At 47.6% G+C, this 21676-nt stretch overlaps 1 protein-coding gene across 1 annotated transcript in view; it reads right to left on the bottom strand.

Moving 5' to 3' along the window:
* The window catches only part of LOC137522012 (multiple epidermal growth factor-like domains protein 11), a 48180-nt gene extending 26543 nt beyond the window's left edge, over positions 1-21637 (bottom strand). Inside the window, exons 1-4 of the mRNA XM_068242029.1 lie at positions 21547-21637; positions 17724-17828; positions 17464-17655; positions 6601-6711 (exon numbers count right to left, since the gene is read on the bottom strand). Coding sequence (XP_068098130.1) covers positions 6601-6711; positions 17464-17655; positions 17724-17828; positions 21547-21637 — 499 coding nt within the window. The remainder of the gene's footprint in view (positions 1-6600; positions 6712-17463; positions 17656-17723; positions 17829-21546) is intronic.
* Positions 21638-21676: the final 39 nt, after the last annotated feature.

The following is a 21676-nucleotide window of genomic DNA, read 5'->3' as shown; positions in this document are numbered from 1 at the left end:
CTTATACTGTATCTGATACTTGTATTCAGCTAGCTAGCCAGTGAGTGATTACGGAAGTCCTCCTTACATTGCCCTTATACTGTATCTGATACTTGTATTCAGCTAGCTAGCCAGTGAGTGATTACGGAAGTCCTCCTTACATTGCCCTTATACTGTATCTGATACTTGTATGCAGCTAGCTAGCCAGTTAGTGATTACTGAAGTCCTTACATTGCCCTTATACTGTATCTGGTACTTGTATTCAGCTAGCTAACCAGTGAGTAGGGATGCTCGGAAAATTCAGCGGAATTATTAATTCCATGATTCCGGCCGGAATTGGATTAATTCCGATTTCGGAAGTCGGAACGGAATTCCTATACCTCTCAAACAGAATTCCGCGGAAATTTTACAATTCCGGCGGAATTTTCCGTAATCACACCAAATTTCGGATCGGTGGTATGCGGAATTACCGCGGAACGGGAAATTTGCAATTCCGAGCACCCCTACCAGTGAGTGATTACTGAAGTCCTTACATTGCCCTTATACTGTATCTGATACTTGTATTCAGCTAGCTAGCCAGTGAGTGATTACTGAAGTCAGCCCCACGCTTGCCGTGACATCCACCCGCCAGGAGCCATTGGGACTCACTTTCACCTCTGTGATTGCTTAAAGTGTATTTCCCTGTTTAAAACCACTTATTACCAATTAATAGCCACATTTAAAGTGTTGATTTAACTTTAAAATCCATTTTAAATGCTTAAACGCTATTCCATGATCACAGCCGTGAATTTATGTGATTGCCCTATTCACTGAAAAAAATCCGAATTCATAAGTTCGTATCAAATCTGGAAATTAATCACAGAATTTCCGGATTTTTTTTCAATCACGCCCGAATAGTTGAATCCGTGATTTAGGGGTTATCCGAGCACCACTGCACTTAGGATGGATAACGTTTGTGTTATTTCGGTTTGGGAGAGTTGGTTGATAGCAGTTTGCTCACACATCACCGACTCTCCAGTCTAGACACGACATTATCGATAACGTAGCCAGACAGCGCTACAGGCACCTGGAGCCAATACAATACCTTATCGTACAGAAGAAGCGTGGATGGATTGGCAATCAATGCTTTGTATGCCGCAGCCCGAATAACAACTATTTATCTGTTATATTTAGGCTTTGTGGAACTTCAGTCTTCAAAGGGAATCCGAGGTGAGCGACATATGGAGACTGACATATTTATTGCCTTTGCACAATGCACATTGCCTGGCTGTCCTGCTGATCCTCTGCCTCCAATTCTCTTAGCCATAGCCTCTGAACAAGCATGCAGATCTGGTACTCTGACTGATGTGTGAGGCCTGAGATTCAGGCATCCTTGTTTCAGGGTTGTGATTCAGACACTACCACAACCAGAGAGATCAGCAGCGCTGCCAGGCAACTGGTATTGCTTAACAGGAAATACATATGGCAGCCTCCACGGTCTCTCACAGTGTTGCTTGTAGATTTTCATCAAAGTCATTTTGACATCGAAAATGCTATTTTCGGTTTTGAGAAAATTTCACAAAAATAGCTTGAGCTTGCATTCCTGGAAAATCGATATCTTACTGTGAGAAGCACAAAAACCTGATTTTATTTTTACCGTGGAAATTTGCAAAAAAAAATGTGAAAAATGCAAACAATAACAAAATTTATTTTTGGTGTCAACCGTTTAGCAATCTAGCACATCAATCTTGTTGTTGGGGGACCTTTTTTTTTGGGGGGGGGGGGGGGGGGTCAGGGGTCTTCTGCTGAGTTTCTGCTCAGAGTCTCGTTCAAACAATGTGTTTTTTTTTTTTTTTCTTTTTTTCAAGAATGCCAGTGTTTAAAGGGAACCTAAACTGAGAAGGATATGTTTTTTTTCCTTTTAAAATAATACCAGTTGCCTGGCTCTCCTGCTGACCCTGTGTCTCTAATACTTTTAGCCACAGCCCCTCAACAAGCATGCAGATCAGGTGCTCTGACTGAAGTCAGACTGGATTAGCTGCATGCTTGTTTCAGGTGTGTGATTCAGACACTACTGCAGCCAAAGAGATCAGCTGGACTGCCAGGCAACTGGTATTGTTTAAAAGGAAACATCTATATCCCTCTCAGTTTAGGTTCCCTTTAACAGCTAAGCTTTTAATGTCTTTTGAAGGCTTTTAATGGTTTTCAGGAGAAGTGGGTGTAGGGAAAGGGCTGGTATTTGGGCTTTTGTTGGCTTTCAGTGGCTTTTGCTGGCATTCAAACACAACACCAGCAACAGTAACAGACTTCTAGAAGCTGCATGTGGCTTTTGAGACAAGACGCCGGGATCTACTGACAGGCTTTGAAGAAAGCCTGCAAAAGCCCCTACTAAACACTCCAATTCACTTGCATGGGACGGCAGATAGATTCCTAAAAACGTTACTTTTAAAATACCGCATTTAATGCCTGCAAAAGGTCCGTATGAACCAACCAGCCCTTAGTCAGTTTTGACTTAGTAAATAATGAGTGAAAAACTAACAATAAATCCGACAGTAGATGGCGATGTTGTTCTACCGTCACGTTAGTGAACACGCTTAGCTACAATTTCAGCAGGACGCAGCCTTATATCGAGGATCTTTTGTGCGTTTCACAGGTCTAATGTATCTGCTTTATTTTACAGCATTTACTGTAATGTTTTCACTTTTATTCGCCTTGCAGTAGTTATAGATCTGAAGGAAAGGCGCTGCGCTGGGGACGTTTTCTCCCTGTCCGCCGCGTCTGTCGTCTCTCTCTCGTCTTCTTTCCATTATTTGGCGAATTGATTTTTTTGTTATTAAACTGTCAGGGGTCAGGTACATTGTACGGCGCAGGATATATATTTTTTATTGGAGCGGACTTACAGATAAACCCGCTGCAGATAATACTATGGTGGGAGCTATGATGCCGGTGACCCCACATGACCCCTCTCTGGCGGTGTAGCCCACCTGTGCTGGGGAGGAGGGGGACACAGCAGGAAAATGGTACAATCCAACACAAATACTACATACACAGTTCTTCAAGCATACCTGAACTGTAAGGTAAAAGTTGATTTTTGCTTACCTGGGGCTTCTTTCAGCCCACCTCACCCCCTCCTTCCACAGTCTATCATGTTCCTTAATGTCCTCCGGGTCCCTTCAAATGTGCCATTTTCACTCCAGTTAAATTGTACAGCCCACATGGGTAACACACTATGGTAGATGTGCTCAGGGAAGGATCAAGACCAAGTTGCGCCCGGGGCAAGGTCAGGTTTTGGCGCCGAAAGGTCAGGTTTTGCCGCCTAAACTGCCATTCATTTTGCTGCCTTTTTAAGAATTCAACAAACTGCGCCTGGGGCAAGATACCCGCTTGCCCCCCCCCCCTAGATCCGTCCCTGCATGTGCTGTCCTAGACACGCCCCTCTTCGATAGGAAGGAGAGTTCTGCACATGCACGATTACAAGTCTTTGTGAATTGCGCATGCACAGAATGCTCCCAACCATAAAAGTGCGATAGGAGAGGCACACGGGCCTGACATTGCATGTGGCTTAGTGCGTGATTCAGAACTTAAAGTGGAGCTGAACTCTTGCACAGGACAGAAGGAAAACACAGAGAAATGTACCATGTATGTATTTAGAGAGTTTAGCCTGTTTAATTCCCCCTCACCTGTGACTAAAGAGGAACTTCAGCCTAAACAGACATACTGTCATTAAAGGGACTCTGTAACAAAAATGTCATTGTGTTTTCTACCATCCTACAGGTTCCTAAACCTATTATAATGTGCTCTGGCTTACTCCAGCACTTTATACTATCACCATCTCTGTAATAAATCAGCTTATCTTTCCCCTGTCGGACTTGTCATCCTGTGTCTGGAAGGCTGCCAACTCTTCAGTGTGATCTGCTATGCATGCCCCCTCTATGCACACTCCCCTGTGTGTGTGTTATTTACATTAGCCAGCTTTTCTCTGCTCTCTTATCTTTTACAAGCTGGATAAATCCTCTGTTCACATACTGATGAGTCACATACTGCAGAATTACAGACAACCGGGCAGAGCTGTCTGCAAGAGTAAACAAACAATAAGCTTGTAACTCTTCAGTGAGCTGCAGGGGGAAAGAAACACACAAATGATCTCTTGAGATTCAAAAGGAAGTCTGTATACAGCCTGCTTGTGTATGGATGTATTTTCTATGTGTGGACATACTGTACATCAACCTACTTCCTGTTTTGGTGGCCATTTTGTTTGTTTACAAACAAACTTTTAAAAACTGTTTTTGACTACTTTTAATGCGGCGAGGAGCGGCGAAATTGTGACAGAGGGTAATAGGAGATGTCCCCTAACACACTGGTATGTTTACTTTTGTGTGATTTTAACAATACAGATTCTCTTTAAGTTACATTAGTTATGTTAATTAAAATAGATAGGTAATATATTCTCTTACCCGCCCTGTTTAAAAAGAACAGGCAAGTGTTTGTGATTCCATGGGGGCAGCCATCTTTTTGGTTGAAAGGAGGTGACAAGGAGCAGGAGACACAGTTCCAACTGTCCTGTGTCCTGATAACCCCTCCCAGCTGCACACGCTAGGCTTCAAATCTCAAATTCAAAATTTAAAAAAGCTAATTTGCCCCAAAACAGCAGAACGAGAACAACAACATCAGAAATCCCATCATGCTTTGCACAGCATCAGGGGTAAAAAGCCTGGGCAGTTTTCTTCTGTGCAGCTAAAAATGAGGCTTGGGTAAGAAAAGCAAAATTCTGATGCTGTGAAACTGATAAAGAAACACCGAGCCTTTTCAGTGCTGCTGAGTCGATTTTTAGTCTGGAGGTTCACTTTAATCACAAGTTGTAATTTGATCACTAAGCTGTGTCAGCTGGCTGCCTCGGCAGAACAGCCAACTGGTAAACACAGGATGCTAACTATATGTATGCTTCCATGAAAGCAGGAAGTAGACACACTGCAGATTTATTGCAAGATTTGTATCGGATGTAACAAATAAATGTTTTTCTGTAAAGATTATTATGCTGTTGCTTATCTTTTAGAGCAGAGAGGAAGTTCTGAGTTCAGGTATGTTTTACGTGGAGTAACAGTGGGGCAACGGAGGGGAACTGGAGGACACCGAGGGACATAAAAGAGTACGGGAGTTGGAAAAAGCCCAGGCAAGTAAAAATCTATTTTTTTCTTACAGTTTAGGTGTGCTTTAACGTGTACCTAAAGTCAGAGTCGGATCATCCACAAGGCAACGTAGGCAGTAGCCTAGGGCCTGATGGTTGTGCAAGGGCCCGTCTGACATCTATTCTGTCCATCTTACTTTATTACAGAAACCAGGTGGCTAGCGGGGGGAGCAAAATTTGGTATTTTGCCAAGGGCCCCAATTCATGTCTGCCTGAAGGAACGCGGCATACAGCGATAAACACACACATACACTGTACCAGTCCTGCTTACAGCTGGCTTGTGATCATTTTTACTTATTTTGCTAACGCCACATAACACAACGGATCGGGGAGCGGCGCTGCACGTTGCCGGCTCCTTGCATTGCATGCAGCTAATCACAGTTAATGAAAAGTATGCTTCACTGTAACCTTTTAATGCCTGTGTATTTGCAGTAACTCACTGCCAGCAGTGCGTTACCATGCCGCACCCCACCCCACTGTAAACATTGCATGGGCGGGGCATTGCAGTGCGGAAAGCCGCGTTAGAAAGCGGCAGCTACACAACGCACTACTGTGAACAAGGCCTACAAGTTACTACCCCAGGGCGATACATCACAGCCTCTCTGCATATTGATGAGGTTGGACTGCAGCTCATTTCTCCCTGATACTTTTTAAGAGGTCAAAAACATGTTGTAGGACTGGCTGCTCAAACATTCCTGACAGCGGGGAAGTCTGACAGGTCATCATCACTCTGTATGGGAGCTGAGTAGCCGTATATGCCAGTGAGACAGGTTACTCTTTTTTTCAACACTTCCAACCAAAATAAGCTAATTTATCTAGGGAATTACAGGGAAGTCATATTTAGGATTATTTCTGCAGATATGAATGTTTATCCCATCAGTTTATTTTCACTTCAGGTTAAAGTGGTCTGAAACTCCGACATAACATTCAATAAAAATGTGTTTTCCTAATTTTTATTACTCATACAGTTATCATATTTGCTTTTGTGCACACCTAATATTGTCTGTTTACAAATTACAAGTTTCCAAAGTGTCGTTTTTCTTACCCTAAAAGCTGGCATTGCATTTTATTGTTTTTCTATTATAACTGCTTTTTATTATAAATTAAAATCTTCTAATGAGCTATTCTGAACACTGTGTGTGCCTGAAGCAGAGACAGTTTCTCAGTGTTTGTTTGCATTCCAGCGTTGATACATTTGTGTTTAACAAGTAAAAAAGATACTGTTATCTGCAGTTTGGATGTGGATTTGAAGTTGAATAGCAGAAAAAAAGTGCTTTTTTTTAACCATTTCAGTGATATTCTACTAGATTTTTTTTTTACTGGGATAGTAACTTTCAAGCTGTGAGGAATCTTTTAGAGCAAAGTAGAAATGCTGGCTTTCAGACCACTTTAAATTAACAGTGTATATTCAAAATGTTATAACAGAAAGCTCATGAAATAATGTGAGCTGTACTTACTGGAGGATCCGCTGTGCTGGGTGAAGGTCCCAGGTGGACAGTCTTGTTCTCGGCTGATGCCAGCAGGACAGAACTTCCCCCTGGAACATGGATATCCCGACATGGAGGATCCTGCAGAGGAGAGACAGAACTTAAAGAGAACCTTTAACCTTCCTGGCGGTAACCCTGCGTAGTTCGGGGTAAGCCAAGCAGGAGGTTTTCTCAGGCCCTGCTGGGCCGATTTGTACAAATTTTTTTTGCTGCACGCAGCTAGCACCTTGCTAGCTGCGTGAGCACACCGATCGCCACCGCCCCGCGCTGATTCGCCGCTATCCGCCGCGCCCCCCCCTCCCTAGACCCCTTGCACAGCCTGGCCTATCAGTGCCAGGCACCGCTGAGGGGTGGATCGGGACTCCCGATGACGTCACGACGTCGATGACGTCGGTGACGTCATCCCGCCCCGTCGTCATGCTAGGCTGGCTTCAGCATGTAGTGTGGTTGGTGGTATAGGGGGTAAGTCAGATACTTCAGATACCTATTACACACTGAGACCTGGGTTCAATTCCTGGCCAAGGTATGTAAGCTGGCTTTTGAAAAAGTACAAATCCTTAAACATGCTACTTTTTCTATTAGATTGATCATAATGGTACATGCTAGGCTGGCTTTAGCATGTAGTGTGGTTGTTGGTCTAGGGGGTAAGTCAGATACCTACTACACACTGAGACCTGGGTTCAATTCCCAGCCATGGTATGTAAGCTGGCTTTTGAAAAACTGCAATTCCCTACAAGATGATGAGAGAGCGAGAGAGAGAGAGAGCGAGAGAGACAGAGAGAGACAGAGAGAGACAGAGAGAGAGAGAATGGAACGCGACCAATATGGCGCCGTAACAGGATGCCACAGGGCTCCGGTCCTTTCTCTTCTTTCTCCCCTTGAGATGTTTCTCCTGCTCTTTCTTTCCCTCTGAGGGGAATGGTGAAGTGGCGGGGGTTACTGCTGCTGCTCGCCGGCAGCTCCATCACCGCTGCTGTTCGCCGGCAGCTCCATCACCGGCACACAGCCTGGGGGGCCTTGTCGGGGGAACATGTGGAGACGCGCAGGCCTGGCGGCAGCGGCCAGCTGATCAGGTGCTCAGCTGATCGCGCCCACGTGCTCTGGCTGTGCTGGGTTCCGGATCTCGCCGTTGCAGAGTAGACCGAGGCATGCTGCCCGATGCGGCCTGCGGGACCTGGCCAAGGAGGATCCGGATTTCTCTCCGCCCAAGCTGCAGCCATCTCCGGATCTCTCCCCATTGCTGCCCGTTTTGCAGCCAGCTCCAGCCTGCTCCGGATCTTCATCGCTGCCGACAGCCTCCTCATGCAGCAGTGGTCTGGATCCACTCTGCATGCACTATCAATCTCGGAGCGCTCTGGGATGCCTGGATCCACACGACCACCGCGTCAATGGAGGGCCTGATGCTGCCCCATCGCAGCCACGGAGGAGGTGATGCTGCCCCCCTCCCAGTGGAGCCGCCTGCTGCATCTGGGCATCAGTGTCCTGCCACCACCGAGGTAAACCTCCTGGCCTGCCCACCACTGCTGCCCCCGGCCCCCACGTCCACCACCACTGCGGCCCAGCCGGGGTGGCCCCCGGCCCCACGTCCAGCAAATGTGCCCCCTGGCCCCACGTCCAACACCACTGCAGCCCAGCAAAGGTGCCCCCTGGCCCCACAGGGCCCACACTGTGTCTGCACCCTCATTACCAGCCGTGCGGACTTGAAATCAGGAGCGCTACTCCTCGGGCAATCTGGTCCGAGTGAATTCTGCTGTCCGCCTCCATGATGCCCCTCAGTTTTCACATCCTTCTCTCTACTTTCGTGGACAATCGGTAGCACCTGTCTTGTTGGGAGCGTGTCGCTGTGTAGCGTCCAGTGCCGAAAATGGCAGCGCTGATATCAGCTCTCAGGTTGCTCCTCCAGTCCCACTCTTTTCTGTTCCTGCTATCAGTGTATGTTTTGCTATGTTTGTATTACGCTACCTGTATGTGTATGCTGTAATGCTCTGTTATTCCTTCTTATTGTTGCTTTTTATTGCTTATATGTATGTACCATGCTTAACTGTATGCGACGCTGTACTCTGCTTATTTGTACGCACAAGCTGTAATGTTGTCCTATGTATGCTTGTCCCATGTCTATGTAGGCTTAACCGTATGCTATTCCTGTTTTCTTTTCACCGACGACCCTGTATGCGCCAAAACCAATTCCGGGTACAATCCACCGTTGTACTTGGCGATAATAAATTCTGATTCTGATGTCCTGCCCGCTGCCACTGATAATTGCAGGAGGTGAGGAAGGGGGGGGGGGGGATGGGGGGGTCCCGCCGATGTACGGAATGCTCTCCCCTCATGCTGCGACCCCTCCTCCCCCCCAAAACGTCCCTGAGTGGGCAGCCCCCATTGTTACGCCCGTGTGTTTGAGGGCACCTAAGGTGCCTATTAATGATAGAATGTTGAATGTACAATTTTACCAAATTTATGTAGTGGAAAGGTGAAGAGAGTGAATATACATTGAAAAAATACTTTAGGTAGTGGCCCATATTACATAGAAGTGGTAAGGTGGGACATTATGTAATGATTGGTGTAGCACACAGACGTCTGATTATTGTGTGATCTGCAGAATCACCAATAATACAGACTCTATACCCGATTATGTGGTGACCTGCAGAATCACCAATAACACAGACTCTATACCCGATTATGTGGTGACCTGCAGAATCACCAATAATACAAGTATAGAAGGCTTAGAAACAGAGGTGTAATGTGTTTGGTGCAACAGTAGATAAATAATAGACCTTACCAGTGGAGCTGGTAAAGTACTATCAGTCACAGTTGGGCGAACATCTAGATGTTCGGGTTCGGGCCGAACAGGCCGAACATGGCCGCGATGTTCGGGTGTTCGACCCGAACTCCGAACATAATGGAAGTCAATGGGGACCCGAACTTTTGTGGTTTGTAAAGCCTCCTTGCATGCTACATACCCCAAATTTACAGGGTATGTGCACCTTGGGAGTGGGTACAAGAGGAAAAAAAAATTAGCAAAAAGAGCTTATAGTTTTTGAGAAAATCGATTTTAAAGTTTCAAAGGGAAAACTGTCTTTTAAATGCGGGAAATGTCTGTTTTCTTTGCACAGGTAACATGTTTTTTGTCGGCATGCAGTCATAAATGTAATACATATAAGAGGTTCCAGGAAAAGGGACCGGTAACGCTAACCCAGCAGCAGCACACGTGATGGAACAGGAGGAGGGTGGCGCAGGAGGAGAAGAAGGCCACGCTTTGTGAGACACAACAACCCCGGCCTTGCATGAGGGCAAGAAGCGTGCGGATAGCAGGCTTTGTACCGCCATGCAGTCATAAATGTAATAAAGATAAGTGGTTCAATAAACAGGGACCACGCGGCAACGCTAACCCAGCAGCAGCAGACGTGATGGAACAGGAGCAGGCGCAGGAGGAGAAGGCCACGCTTTGTGAGACACAACAACCCAGGCCTTGCATGAGGGCAAGAAGCGTGCGGATAGCATGCTTTGTACCGCCATGCAGTCATAAATGTAATAAAGATAAGTGGTTCAATAAACAGGGACCACGCGGCAACGCTAACCCAGCAGCAGCAGACGTGATGGAACAGGAGCAGGCGCAGGAGGAGAAGGCCACGCTTTGTGAGACACAACAACCCAGGCCTTGCATGAGGGCAAGAAGCGTGCGGATAGCATGCTTTGTACCGCCATGCAGTCATAAATGTAATAAAGATAAGTGGTTCAATAAACAGGGACCACGCGGCAACGCTAACCCAGCAGCAGCAGACGTGATGGAACAGGAGCAGGCGCAGGAGGAGAAGGCCACGCTTTGTGAGACACAACAACCCAGGCCTTGCATGAGGGCAAGAAGCGTGCGGATAGCATGCTTTGTACCGCCATGCAGTCATAAATGTAATAAAGATAAGTGGTTCAATAAACAGGGACCACGCGGCAACGCTAACCCAGCAGCAGCAGACGTGATGGAACAGGAGGAGGCGCAGGAGGAGAAGGCCACGCTTTGTGAGACACAACAACCCAGGCCTTGCATGAGGGCAAGAAGCGTGCGGATAGCATGCTTTGTACCGCCATGCAGTCATAAATGTAATAAAGATAAGTGGTTCAATAAACAGGGACCACGCGGCAACGCTAACCCAGCAGCAGCAGACGTGATGGAACAGGAGCAGGCGCAGGAGGAGAAGGCCACGCTTTGTGAGACACAACAACCCAGGCCTTGCATGAGGGCAAGAAGCGTGCGGATAGCATGCTTTGTACCGCCATGCAGTCATAAATGTAATAAAGATAAGTGGTTCAATAAACAGGGACCACGCGGCAACGCTAACCCAGCAGCAGCAGACGTGATGGAACAGGAGCAGGCGCAGGAGGAGAAGGCCACGCTTTGTGAGACACAACAACCCAGGCCTTGCATGTGGACAAAAAGCGTGCGGATATAGCAGCAATGCTTTTTGCCGCCATGCAGTCATAAATGTAATACAGATGAGAGGTTCAATAAACAGGGCCCGGAAACGCAACACCATCCCAGATGTTCATTGGTCATGTTACTTGGTTGGGGTCCTGGAGTGTTGCGTAGTCATTTCCAATCCAGGATTGATTCATTTTAATTTGAGTCAGACGGTCTGCATTTTCTGTAGAGAGGCGGATACGCCGATCTGTGACGATGCCTCCGGCAGCACTGAAACAGCGTTCCGACATAACGCTGGCTGCCGGGCAAGCCAGCACCTCTATTGCGTACATTGCCAGTTCGTGCCAGGTGTCTAGCTTCGATACCCAATAGTTGAAGGGTGCAGATGGATGGTTCGACACAGCTACGCCATCTGACATGTAGTCCTTGACCATCTTCTCCAGGCGATCGGTGTTGGAGGTGGATCTGCACGCTTGCTGTTCAGTGGGCTGCGGCTGCATGGGTGTCAGAAAATTTTCCCACTCCAAGGACACTGCCGATACCATTCCCTTTTGGGTACTAGCTGCGGCTTGCGTTGTTTGCTGCCCTCCTGGTCGTCCTGGGTTTGCGGAAGTCAGTCTGTCTGCGTACAACTGGCTAGAGGAGGGGGAGGATGTCAATCTCCTCTCTAAAGTCTCCACAAGGGCCTGCTGGTATTCTTCCATTTTGACCTGTCTGACTCTTTCTTCAAGCAGTTTTGGAACATTGTGTTTGTACCGTGGATCCAGAAGGGTATAAACCCAGTAATTGGTGTTGTCCAGAATGCGCACAATGCGTGGGTCACGTTCAATGCAGTCTAGCATGAATTGAGCCATGTGTGCCAGAGTCCTACCAGAATCCTCATCATCCTCTTGTGAGCGTTGTGATAGTTGTTGTGATGCATCATAGTCGTCACCTTCCTCCTGGTCTGCTTCTGCTGACCATTCGCGTTGAATTGTGGAAGTCCAACGTGCACCGCTCTGGCCCTCGTCAGTGGTGGCATGAAATTCCTGCTCCAACTCCAGCTGTTCCTCCTCCTCTTCTTCGTCATAGCTGCTGGGGCCAGCGTTCCCTGAGGCGGATGGCCTGATGTTGGTACCATCACGCTGATCGTTTTCTCCTTCAGATTCCCCCAGTTGCATCATGACAGCTGTTTCCTTGATTTTTAACATCGACCTCTTCAGTAAACACAGCAGTGGTATGGTAATGCTGACTGAAGAGTTGTCACTGCTCACAAGCAACGTGGATTGCTCAAAATTTTGGAGGACTTGGCAGAGGTCCAACATGTTGGCCCAATCGGATCCACAGAAGCTTGGCAGCTGGCCGGATGCGCCTCGGTACTGCGCCGTCATGTACTGGACCACTGCACTCTTCTGCTCGCAAAAGCGGGCTAGCATGTGCAGCGTAGAATTCCAGCGCGTAGGGACATCACACAGCAAGCGATGGTGGGGGAGATTGAAGCGCTCCTGCATCTTGGCGAGTGCCCCCGAAGCAGTACTGGAATTTCTACAATGTTTGGACACTCGACGCACCTTCAACAGCAGATCGGGCACGCCTGGGTATGTCCTCAGGAACCGCTGAACTACTAGGTTCATCACGTGCGCCAGGCAAGGGATGTGTGTCAGCTTAGCCAACCTTAAAGCGCGAATGAGATTACTCCCATTATCACACACAACCATGCCCGGTTTCAGGTCCAGCGGTGCCAGCCACAAATCCGTCTGTTCCTTTATTCCCCTCCAAATTTCCTCCCCTGTGTGCTGCTTATCCCCAAGGCAGATTAGCTTCAGCAACGCTTGCTGACGCATGCCAACAGCTGTGCTGCACTGCTTCCACGATCCTACTGCTGCTGGGTTAGCGTTTCCGGATGAGGTACAGCTTTGAGATGCGTTGGAGGAGAAGGAGTCAGAGAGGTAGGTGCTGCTGTTATCCAGTGGGAGGGACGGCGGTGCAGCTGTTTGTGGCGTGGGCAACACCCGTGCCGTAGCAGGTGAGGAATCGCTGCCAGGCTCCACAAGGTTCACCCAGTGCGCGGTAAGGGAGATGTATCGACCCTGGCCGAACGCACTCGTCCAGGTGTCAGTGGTGAGGTGAACCTTGCAGGCAACGGCATTCTTCAAGCTTCGGGTTATTTTGCTGACCACGTGCTCATGCAACTCAGGCACTGCAGAGCGTGCAAAGTGGTAGCGGCTGGGAACCACGTAACGTGGGATGGCCACTGACATCATGCCCTTGAAGCTGTTTGTCTCCACCAATCGATATGGCAGCATTTCGCAGGCCAGAAGCTTGGCTATGCTGGCTGTTACTGCCACGGCCCGGGGGTCATTTGCTGGCAATTTCCTCTTGCGCTCAAACATCTCCGACACAGACAACTGAACCGTAGCGCTGCACACGGAAGGGCTGTTGGTTGTTGTGTTTGATGAACACTGGGAGACCTCAAGAGCACTACTCCGGAAAGTGACAGTGTCAGCGTCGTCTGATGTTTGTGAATGTTGTGAACCACGCAATGGCTGGGCTACTGCTGCTGCTGAGGCGGGTCTGGTGGTGAGTCTGGTGAACCCAAGGGAGGCAGTGTTGTTTCTGGTACCCTGTCCTGACGCGTTTGCCCAAAGAGTGGGATGTTTGGATAGCATGTGACGGCTCATGCTGGTGGTGGAGAGGTTGTTAATATTTTTCCCCCTGCTCAGGCGGGTCTTGCACACCTTGCAAATCGCCATGGTAACATCCTCAGTGCAGTCTTCAAAGAAAGCCCAGACTTTGGAGCACCTGCCTCCTTGCTGGCGATTTCTGTTTGCTCCTCTTTTGCCTCTCACTTGAACTTCCACGCTTGTGGTGCCTGAAATTGCGCGCCGCCTACCTTGTGGCACAAGGCGAACTCGTGCAGCAGTGTGTTCTTCAACAGACTCATCTGTGCTGCTGCTACGACGGCGATGTTCTCGTTCACAAACAAAATCTGGGTCTCTGTCCACATTGTCCATACCCTCCTCTTCCATCTCCTCAAACTCGTCATATGTCATTGTGGGCCACCGCCGTGGAGTAGAGCTCCCCACAACAACCTCTGCGCAGCACACTCCAACGTCGTCTTCCAGATCTTGTCGGCCGACCTCCTGCAATTGCAACCCCTCCTGCCCAAATTGCTCTGGGATTTGGGTTTCCGAGTCCTCTTCGGACTCGCCTTGTATTTCAGTGCGCGGTGCATTTCCCACAGTTAACGGTTGTGAATCCAGGCACAACATTTCTGGCTGTTCCTCCATTGACCTTTGAAAGGTGGAAGTTTGTTGGGCTGGGAATAGCTCCTGCGAATACCCCATTGTGTCCTGAGGTAATTCATCGGACTGGTTATCTGGCAGTTGTGTGCGTGGTGTCGCTGCCGGTTGTGTCAGCTTTGTGCCCACTGGCTCCTTGTAACTGGCTGAGGACTCGGACCTCGTGCGTGATGTGCTGGTGCTGCTTAACCCACTGCTGGACGCTTGAGAGGTCATCCAAGTAATTATCTGGTCCTGTTCTTTTGGATTTGTGAGGGTTGTTGTCCTGGACAACATGGGCGGTATTGAGTGGGTTTTCTTGGGTGCTCCCCTGTGGCCTGTACGTGAACCGTCAGGGGAAACACCTCTTCCCTTGCCCCTCCCTCTTTCACCGGATTTCTTCCTCATTTCACTTATCCTTACAGTACACGCTGACTGGCAGCAGTACAGTGGCAGTACAGAAATGCTATACAGTACCACTATTCCCAGCAGCGACACAGAGCACAATGCTATACAGTGACGGGTGAGCGGTGTACCACTATTCCCAGCAGCGACACAGAGCACAATGCTATACAGTGACGGGTGAGCGGTGTACCACTATTCCCAGCAGCGACACAGAGCACAATGCTATACAGTGGCGAACGAGCGGTGTACCACTATTCCCAGCAGACACAGAACAGTACACAGAATGCTATATAGTGTGGCTGAACGAGCGGTGTACCACTATTCCCAGCAGACACAGAACAGTACACAGAATGCTATATAGTGTGGCTGAACGAGCGGTGTACTACTGTTCCCAGCAGACACAGAACAGTACACAGAATGCTATATAGTGTGGCTGAACGAGCGGTGTACTACTGTTCCCAGCAGACACAGAACAGTACACAGAATGCTATATAGTGTGGCTGAACGAGCGGTGTACTACTGTTCCCAGCAGACACAGAACAGTACACAGAATGCTATATAGTGTGGCTGAACGAGCGGTGTACCACTGTTCCCAGCAGACACAGAACAGTACACAGAATGCTATATAGTGTGGCTGAACGAGCGGTGTACCACTGTTCCCAGCAGACACAGAACAGTACACAGAATGCTATATAGTGTGGCTGAACGAGCGGTGTACCACTATTCCCAGCAGACACAGAACAGTACACAGAATGCTATATAGTGTGGCTGAACGAGCGGTGTACTACTGTTCCCAGCAGACACAGAACAGTACACAGAATGCTATATAGTGTGGCTGAACGAGCGGTGTACTACTGTTCCCAGCAGACACAGAACAGTACACAGAATGCTATATAGTGTGGCTGAACGAGCGGTGTACCACTATTCCCAGCAGACACAGAACAGTACACAGAATGCTATATAGTGTGGCTGAACGAGCGGTGTACTACTGTTCCCAGCAGACACAGAACAGTACACAGAATGCTATATAGTGTGGCTGAACGAGCGGTGTACTACTGTTCCCAGCAGACACAGAACAGTACACAGAATGCTATATAGTGTGGCTGAACGAGCGGTGTACTACTGTTCCCAGCAGACACAGAACAGTACACAGAATGCTATATAGTGTGGCTGAACGAGCGGTGTACTACTGTTCCCAGCAGACACAGAACAGTACACAGAATGCTATATAGTGTGGCTGAACGAGCGGTGTACCACTATTCCCAGCAGACACAGAACAGTACACAGAATGCTATATAGTGTGGCTGAACGAGCGGTGTACTACTGTTCCCAGCAGACACAGAACAGTACACAGAATGCTATATAGTGTGGCTGAACGAGCGGTGTACTACTGTTCCCAGCAGACACAGAACAGTACACAGAATGCTATATAGTGTGGCTGAACGAGCGGTGTACTACTGTTCCCAGCAGACACAGAACAGTACACAGAATGCTATATAGTGTGGCTGAACGAGCGGTGTACCACTGTTCCCAGCAGACACAGAACAGTACACAGAATGCTATATAGTGTGGCTGAACGAGCGGTGTACCACTGTTCCCAGCAGACACAGAACAGTACACAGAATGCTATATAGTGTGGCTGAACGAGCGGTGTACTACTGTTCCCAGCAGTGACACACAATGACTGGGGGGGACCCTGGCTAGCGTGGCTGGAGCGCGAACTACCCTGCCTGCCTACCCAAAGCTAAACCCACAGACAAATGGCGGAGATATGACGTGGTTCGGGTATTTATTTACCCGAACCACGTGACAGTTCGGCCAATCAGAGCGCGTTCGGGTCCGAACCACGTGACCCGTTCGGCCAATCACAGCGCTAGCCGAACGTTCGGGGAACGTTCGGCCATGCGCTCTTAGTTCGGCCATATGGCCGAACGGTTTGGCCGAGCACCGTCAGGTGTTCGGCCGAACTCGAACATCACCCGAACAGGGTGATGTTCTGCAGAACCCGAACAGTGGCGAACACTGTTCGCCCAACACTAAGTAGTATAACTTAAACTAAACCACACCAGAGGAGCTGGTGGGTATTTAGTCAAAAGAGCACCTCACCAGTGGCAAGGGCCCACTGATGAGTAGAGAGGTCAGACAGGCAAGGCTTGGCAACTTAGAGGCAAATATAGTACAGAAACGGGAGGCAGAAGAATAGTGAGTTATCAGGCAGAGGTTCAGCAACTAAGGTCAGATAGGCAGAAGTACAGAATCGATAAGCAATAGCAAGGTCAGAGTCTAGCCAGAATCATACACAGGTAATCAGTAATACAAGATAACAGTAGTCCTAGTCTATTGTGAAATCCCTGGTTTCCTCCCAGATCAAAGCACACCGGATAATAGTCTAAGGTCTGAGCGCTAACACGAGTGTATTTGCAACAGCAGACAAGCTGCTAATGACCAGTGAAGGCTTAAGAAGCCGAGGAGAGCTCACAGCCGCTCCCTTACCAATCAGCCAATCCGAGCGGCGTGAGTCACCTCTGACGTCAGGCAGGTCAGCTGACGCGCCTTCTTCCAGCATAAAGATCCTGTCTCCGCGCGATACAGCAACCCTATGAGCACGAGACAGTACCGTTCCCGGCGTGCTAGACGCCGGCGGAACGGATGAGGCCTGAGAACAGGGAACAAAGGCGGCTGCGGGTATACCCTGCATGTCCGCGGCCGCCATAGTTGCAGATGTTACACATTATATATGATGAACACGTTTACCCTCTTGGCAGAACAGCCCCTCTGAGCAGACACGGCAGCCGCCCCGGTGTCCTTGTCCCGCTTGGTCATTGTAGGTTCCAGCTGGGCATGGATAAGCATGGGAACTTCTGGTGCCCACGGGGCAGTAAAATCCGGCCGGGCACAAGGACTCTGGTCCTGGCAGCTGTGACCTCCCTTCCAGGCAAAAGTACCCTGAGGAGAGGAACAATGATCAGACCGCATCACTCCAGAGGACAGGCTGCAGGACATACAAGGCTCACCTGCTGGGCAGAGGCTGCACTCACTCTGCTGTGACAGGCCCTCTTTATCTGAGAAGGTTCCAGCAGGACATGAAGTCATCACAGAACCATCGCTGCAGTAATGACCTGCGGGGGGCAGCAAAGATTGTGACACAAATGGAAAGAGTTAACCCTTAAGTGTACCAGCAGAAGCTCATGCAATGTTCAGCCACACACAGCAGAGGCAGTTACTGTGTGTAAATGTCAGTATCGCAGCTACCAATAGTCTATATACTCCTGACATTCACCAGGCAGTGTGCCCTCCTGTCTTCCTGGGGAATGGATACACTGCGTCATCGTACAGCACAGCCTAGGAAATACAGGCTGTGTGACAGAGGCACCATATTGACATATAGCAGAATGCAGTAAAGAGGCCCTGTAGTGAAATATAGCACAATGCAGTAAAGAGGCCCTGTAGTGACATATAGCAGAATGCAGTAAAGAGGCCCTGTAGTGACATATAGCAGAATGCAGTAAAGAGGCCCTGTAGTGACATATAGCAGAATGCAGTAAAGAGGCCCTGTAGTGACATATAGCAGAATGCAGTAAAGAGGCCCTGTAGTGACATATAGCAGAATGCAGTAAAGAGGTCCTGTAGTGACATATAGCAGAATGCAGTAAAGAGGCCCTGTAGTGACATGTAGCAGAATGCAGTAAAGAGGCCCAGTAGTGACATATAGCAGAATGCAGTAAAGAGGCCCTGTAGTGACATATAGCAGAATGCAGTAAATAGGCCCTGTAGTGACATATAGTAGAATGCAGTAAAGAGGCCCTGTAGTGACATATAGCAGAATGCAGTAAAGAGGACATGTAGTGACATATAGCAGTATGCAGTAAATAGGCCCTGTAGTGACATATAGCAGAATGCAGTAAAGAGGCCCTGTAGTGACATATAGCAGAATGCAGTAAAGAGGCCCTGTAGTGACAAATAGCAGAATGCAGTAAAGAGGCCCTGTAGTGACATATAGCAGAATGCAGTAAAGAGGCCCAGTAGTGACATATAGCAGAATGCAGTAAAGAGGCCCTGTAGTGACATATAGCAGAATGCAGTAAAGAGGCCCAGTAGTGACATATAGCAGAATGCAGTAAATAGGCCCTGTAGTGACATATAGCAGAATGCAGTAAAGAGGCCCTGTAGTGACATATAGCAGAATGCAGGAAAGATGCCCTGTAGTAACATATAGTAGAATGCAGTAAAGAGGCCCTGTAGTGACATATAGTAGAATGCAGTAAAGAGGCCCTGTAGTGACATAGCAGAATGCAGTAAAGAGGCCCTGTAGTGACATATAGCAGAATGCAGTAAAGAGGCCCTGTGGTGACATATAGCAGAATGCAGTAAGGTGGCCCTGTAGTGACATATAGCAGAATGCAGTAAATAGGCCCTGTAGTGACATATAGCAGAATGCAGTAAAGAGGCCCTGTAGTGACATATAGCAGAATGCCGTAAAAAGGCCCTGTAGTGACATATAGCAGAATGCAGTAAAGAGGCCCTGTAGTGACATATAGCAGAATGCAGTAAAGAGGCCCTGTAGTGACATATAGCAGAATTCAGTAAAGAGGCTCTGTAGTGACATAGCAGAATGCAGTAAAGAGGCCCTGTAGTGACATATAGCAGAATTCAGTAAAGAGGCTCTGTAGTGACATATAGCAGAATGCAGTAAAGAGGCCCTGTAGTGACATATAGCAGAATTCAGTAAAGAGGCCCTGTAGTGACATATAGCAGAATGCAGTAAAGAGGCCCAGTAGTGACATATAGCAGAATGCAGTAAAGAGGCCCTGTAGCGACATATAGCATAATGCAGTAAAGAGGCCTTGTAGTGACATATAGCAGAATGCAGTAAAGAGGCCCTGTAGTGACATATAGCAGAATGCAGTAAAGAGGCCCTGTAGTGGCATATAGCAGAATGCAGTAAGGAGGTCCTGTAGTGACATATAGTAGAATGCAGTAAAGAGGTCCTGTAGTGACATATAGCAGAATGCAGTAAAGACGCCTTGTAGTGACATATAGCAGAATGCAGTAAAGAGGCCCTGTAGCAACATATAGCAGAATGCAGTAAAGAGGCCCTGTAGTAAAATATAGCAGAATGCAGTAAGGATGCCCTGTAGTGACATATAGCAGAATGCAGTAAAGAGGTCCTGTAGTGACATATAGTAGAATGCAGTAAATAGGCCCTGTAGTGACATATAGTAGAATGCAGTAAAGAGGCCCAGTAGTGACATATAGCAGAATGCAGTAAAGAGGCCCTGTAGAGACATATAGCAGAATGCAGTAAAGAGGACCTGTAGTGACATATAGCAGAATGCAGTAAAGAGGCCCTGTAGTGACATATAGCAGAATGCAGTAAAGAGGCCCTGTAGTGACATATAGTAGAATGCAGTAAATAGGCCCTGTAGTGACATATAGCAGAATGCAGTAAAGAGGCCCTGTAGTGACATATAGTAGAATGCAGTAAATAGGCCCTGTAGTGACATATAGTAGAATGCAGTAAATAGGCCCTGTAGTGACATATAGTAGAATGCAGTAAAGAGGCCTTGTAGTAACATATAGCAGAATGCAGTAAAGAGGTCCTGTAGTGACATATAGTAAAATGCAGTAAATTATTCAGGACCCCCGCTTTTACTGTAATTATCGGGTACTATCTGCAAGGAGTATGTATGTTCCCCCCGTGTCTGTATGGGTTTCCTCCGGGCACTCCGGTTTCCTCACACATCCCAAAACATACAGATAAGTTAATCAGCTCCCCCCTAAATTGGCCCTAGACTTTGATACATACACTACACGATACATACATAGACATACGATTAGATTGTGAGCTCCTCTGAGGGACAATTAGTGACAAGACGGTATACTCTGTACAGCACTGTGGAAGATGTCGGCGCTATATAAATACTAAATAATAATAATAACCATATGTCTATTGACTCCAATGTGTTTAGGGAAAATGTATTTTTGCATGTACCTCCATACATTTTCACACAAAACTTATCTATGCTAAAATACATTCAAAATACTTTAGTGAATTCCATGTAATTTAGCATAACCTGCAAAACATACATGCAAAATTATAATTATGATCAGGATCGTAAGTGCGAAAATTAAAGGAAATTTCACACTATGTTTTTGCCTTAACCATGATTAAGCTTAATTACATTTAGTGAAAATTTGTGAAAAGACATTTGCACATTACACAAACTTTTAACTCAAAATTGGGACTTTCCCATGCAAGAGTCGAAATTTGGAATCGTGCACAATCCATCACTCATTCCTAATGTTCATGCAGAACTGTCTGCTGTTATATTGAATTAAAAAAGTTTGAGTTTGATTTTGAATCCCTAAATCGGGCTTACATCCCCCTAGTGCCCCAGGCTACTTTTTATTTTACAATTAAGGCCACTGCAGCTTTAAGGCCTTGCTGCAGAGCCCAACTCAGCACACAAGTGATTCCCCCTCCCTTTTCTGCCCACCAACAGAGTTTTCTGTTGGTGGGCTGTGATCCCTGCTGGGATATTTATTTTTATATAATTTGTTTTTTGTTTTAATAAAAATGCCTATTTATTTATTTATTTTATAAATCTTCGCCAGCCAATTAGCGCGATCGACTGTCATAGGCTTTAGGCGGTCCTGGGGATGGCGCCATGGCCACGCCCATCGGCGTGACGCGGTCGGCTAGTAGTTAAAATCACACCTGAAAGCAGATAAAAAGGAGAGACGTTCACTTAGTCTTTGCATTGTGTGTCTGTAAGTGCCACACTGAGCACGAACAGAAAGAGGAGAAGAGAACTGTCTGAGGACTTGAGAACCGACAATTGTGTAAAGATATAAACAATCTCAAGATTACAAGTCCATCTCCAAAGTCCAGAGATCTAGATTTGCCTTTGCCCACGATGTGCAACATTATCAAGAAGTTTGCACCCCGTGGCGCTGTAGCTAATCT

The sequence above is a fragment of the Hyperolius riggenbachi genome, chromosome 6, assembly GCF_040937935.1.
Source record: "Hyperolius riggenbachi isolate aHypRig1 chromosome 6, aHypRig1.pri, whole genome shotgun sequence".
Classification (NCBI taxonomy): domain Eukaryota; kingdom Metazoa; phylum Chordata; class Amphibia; order Anura; family Hyperoliidae; genus Hyperolius; species Hyperolius riggenbachi.
The sequence above is the reverse complement of the archived record's forward strand: the minus strand, read 5'-3'. Positions and strand labels throughout refer to the sequence as shown.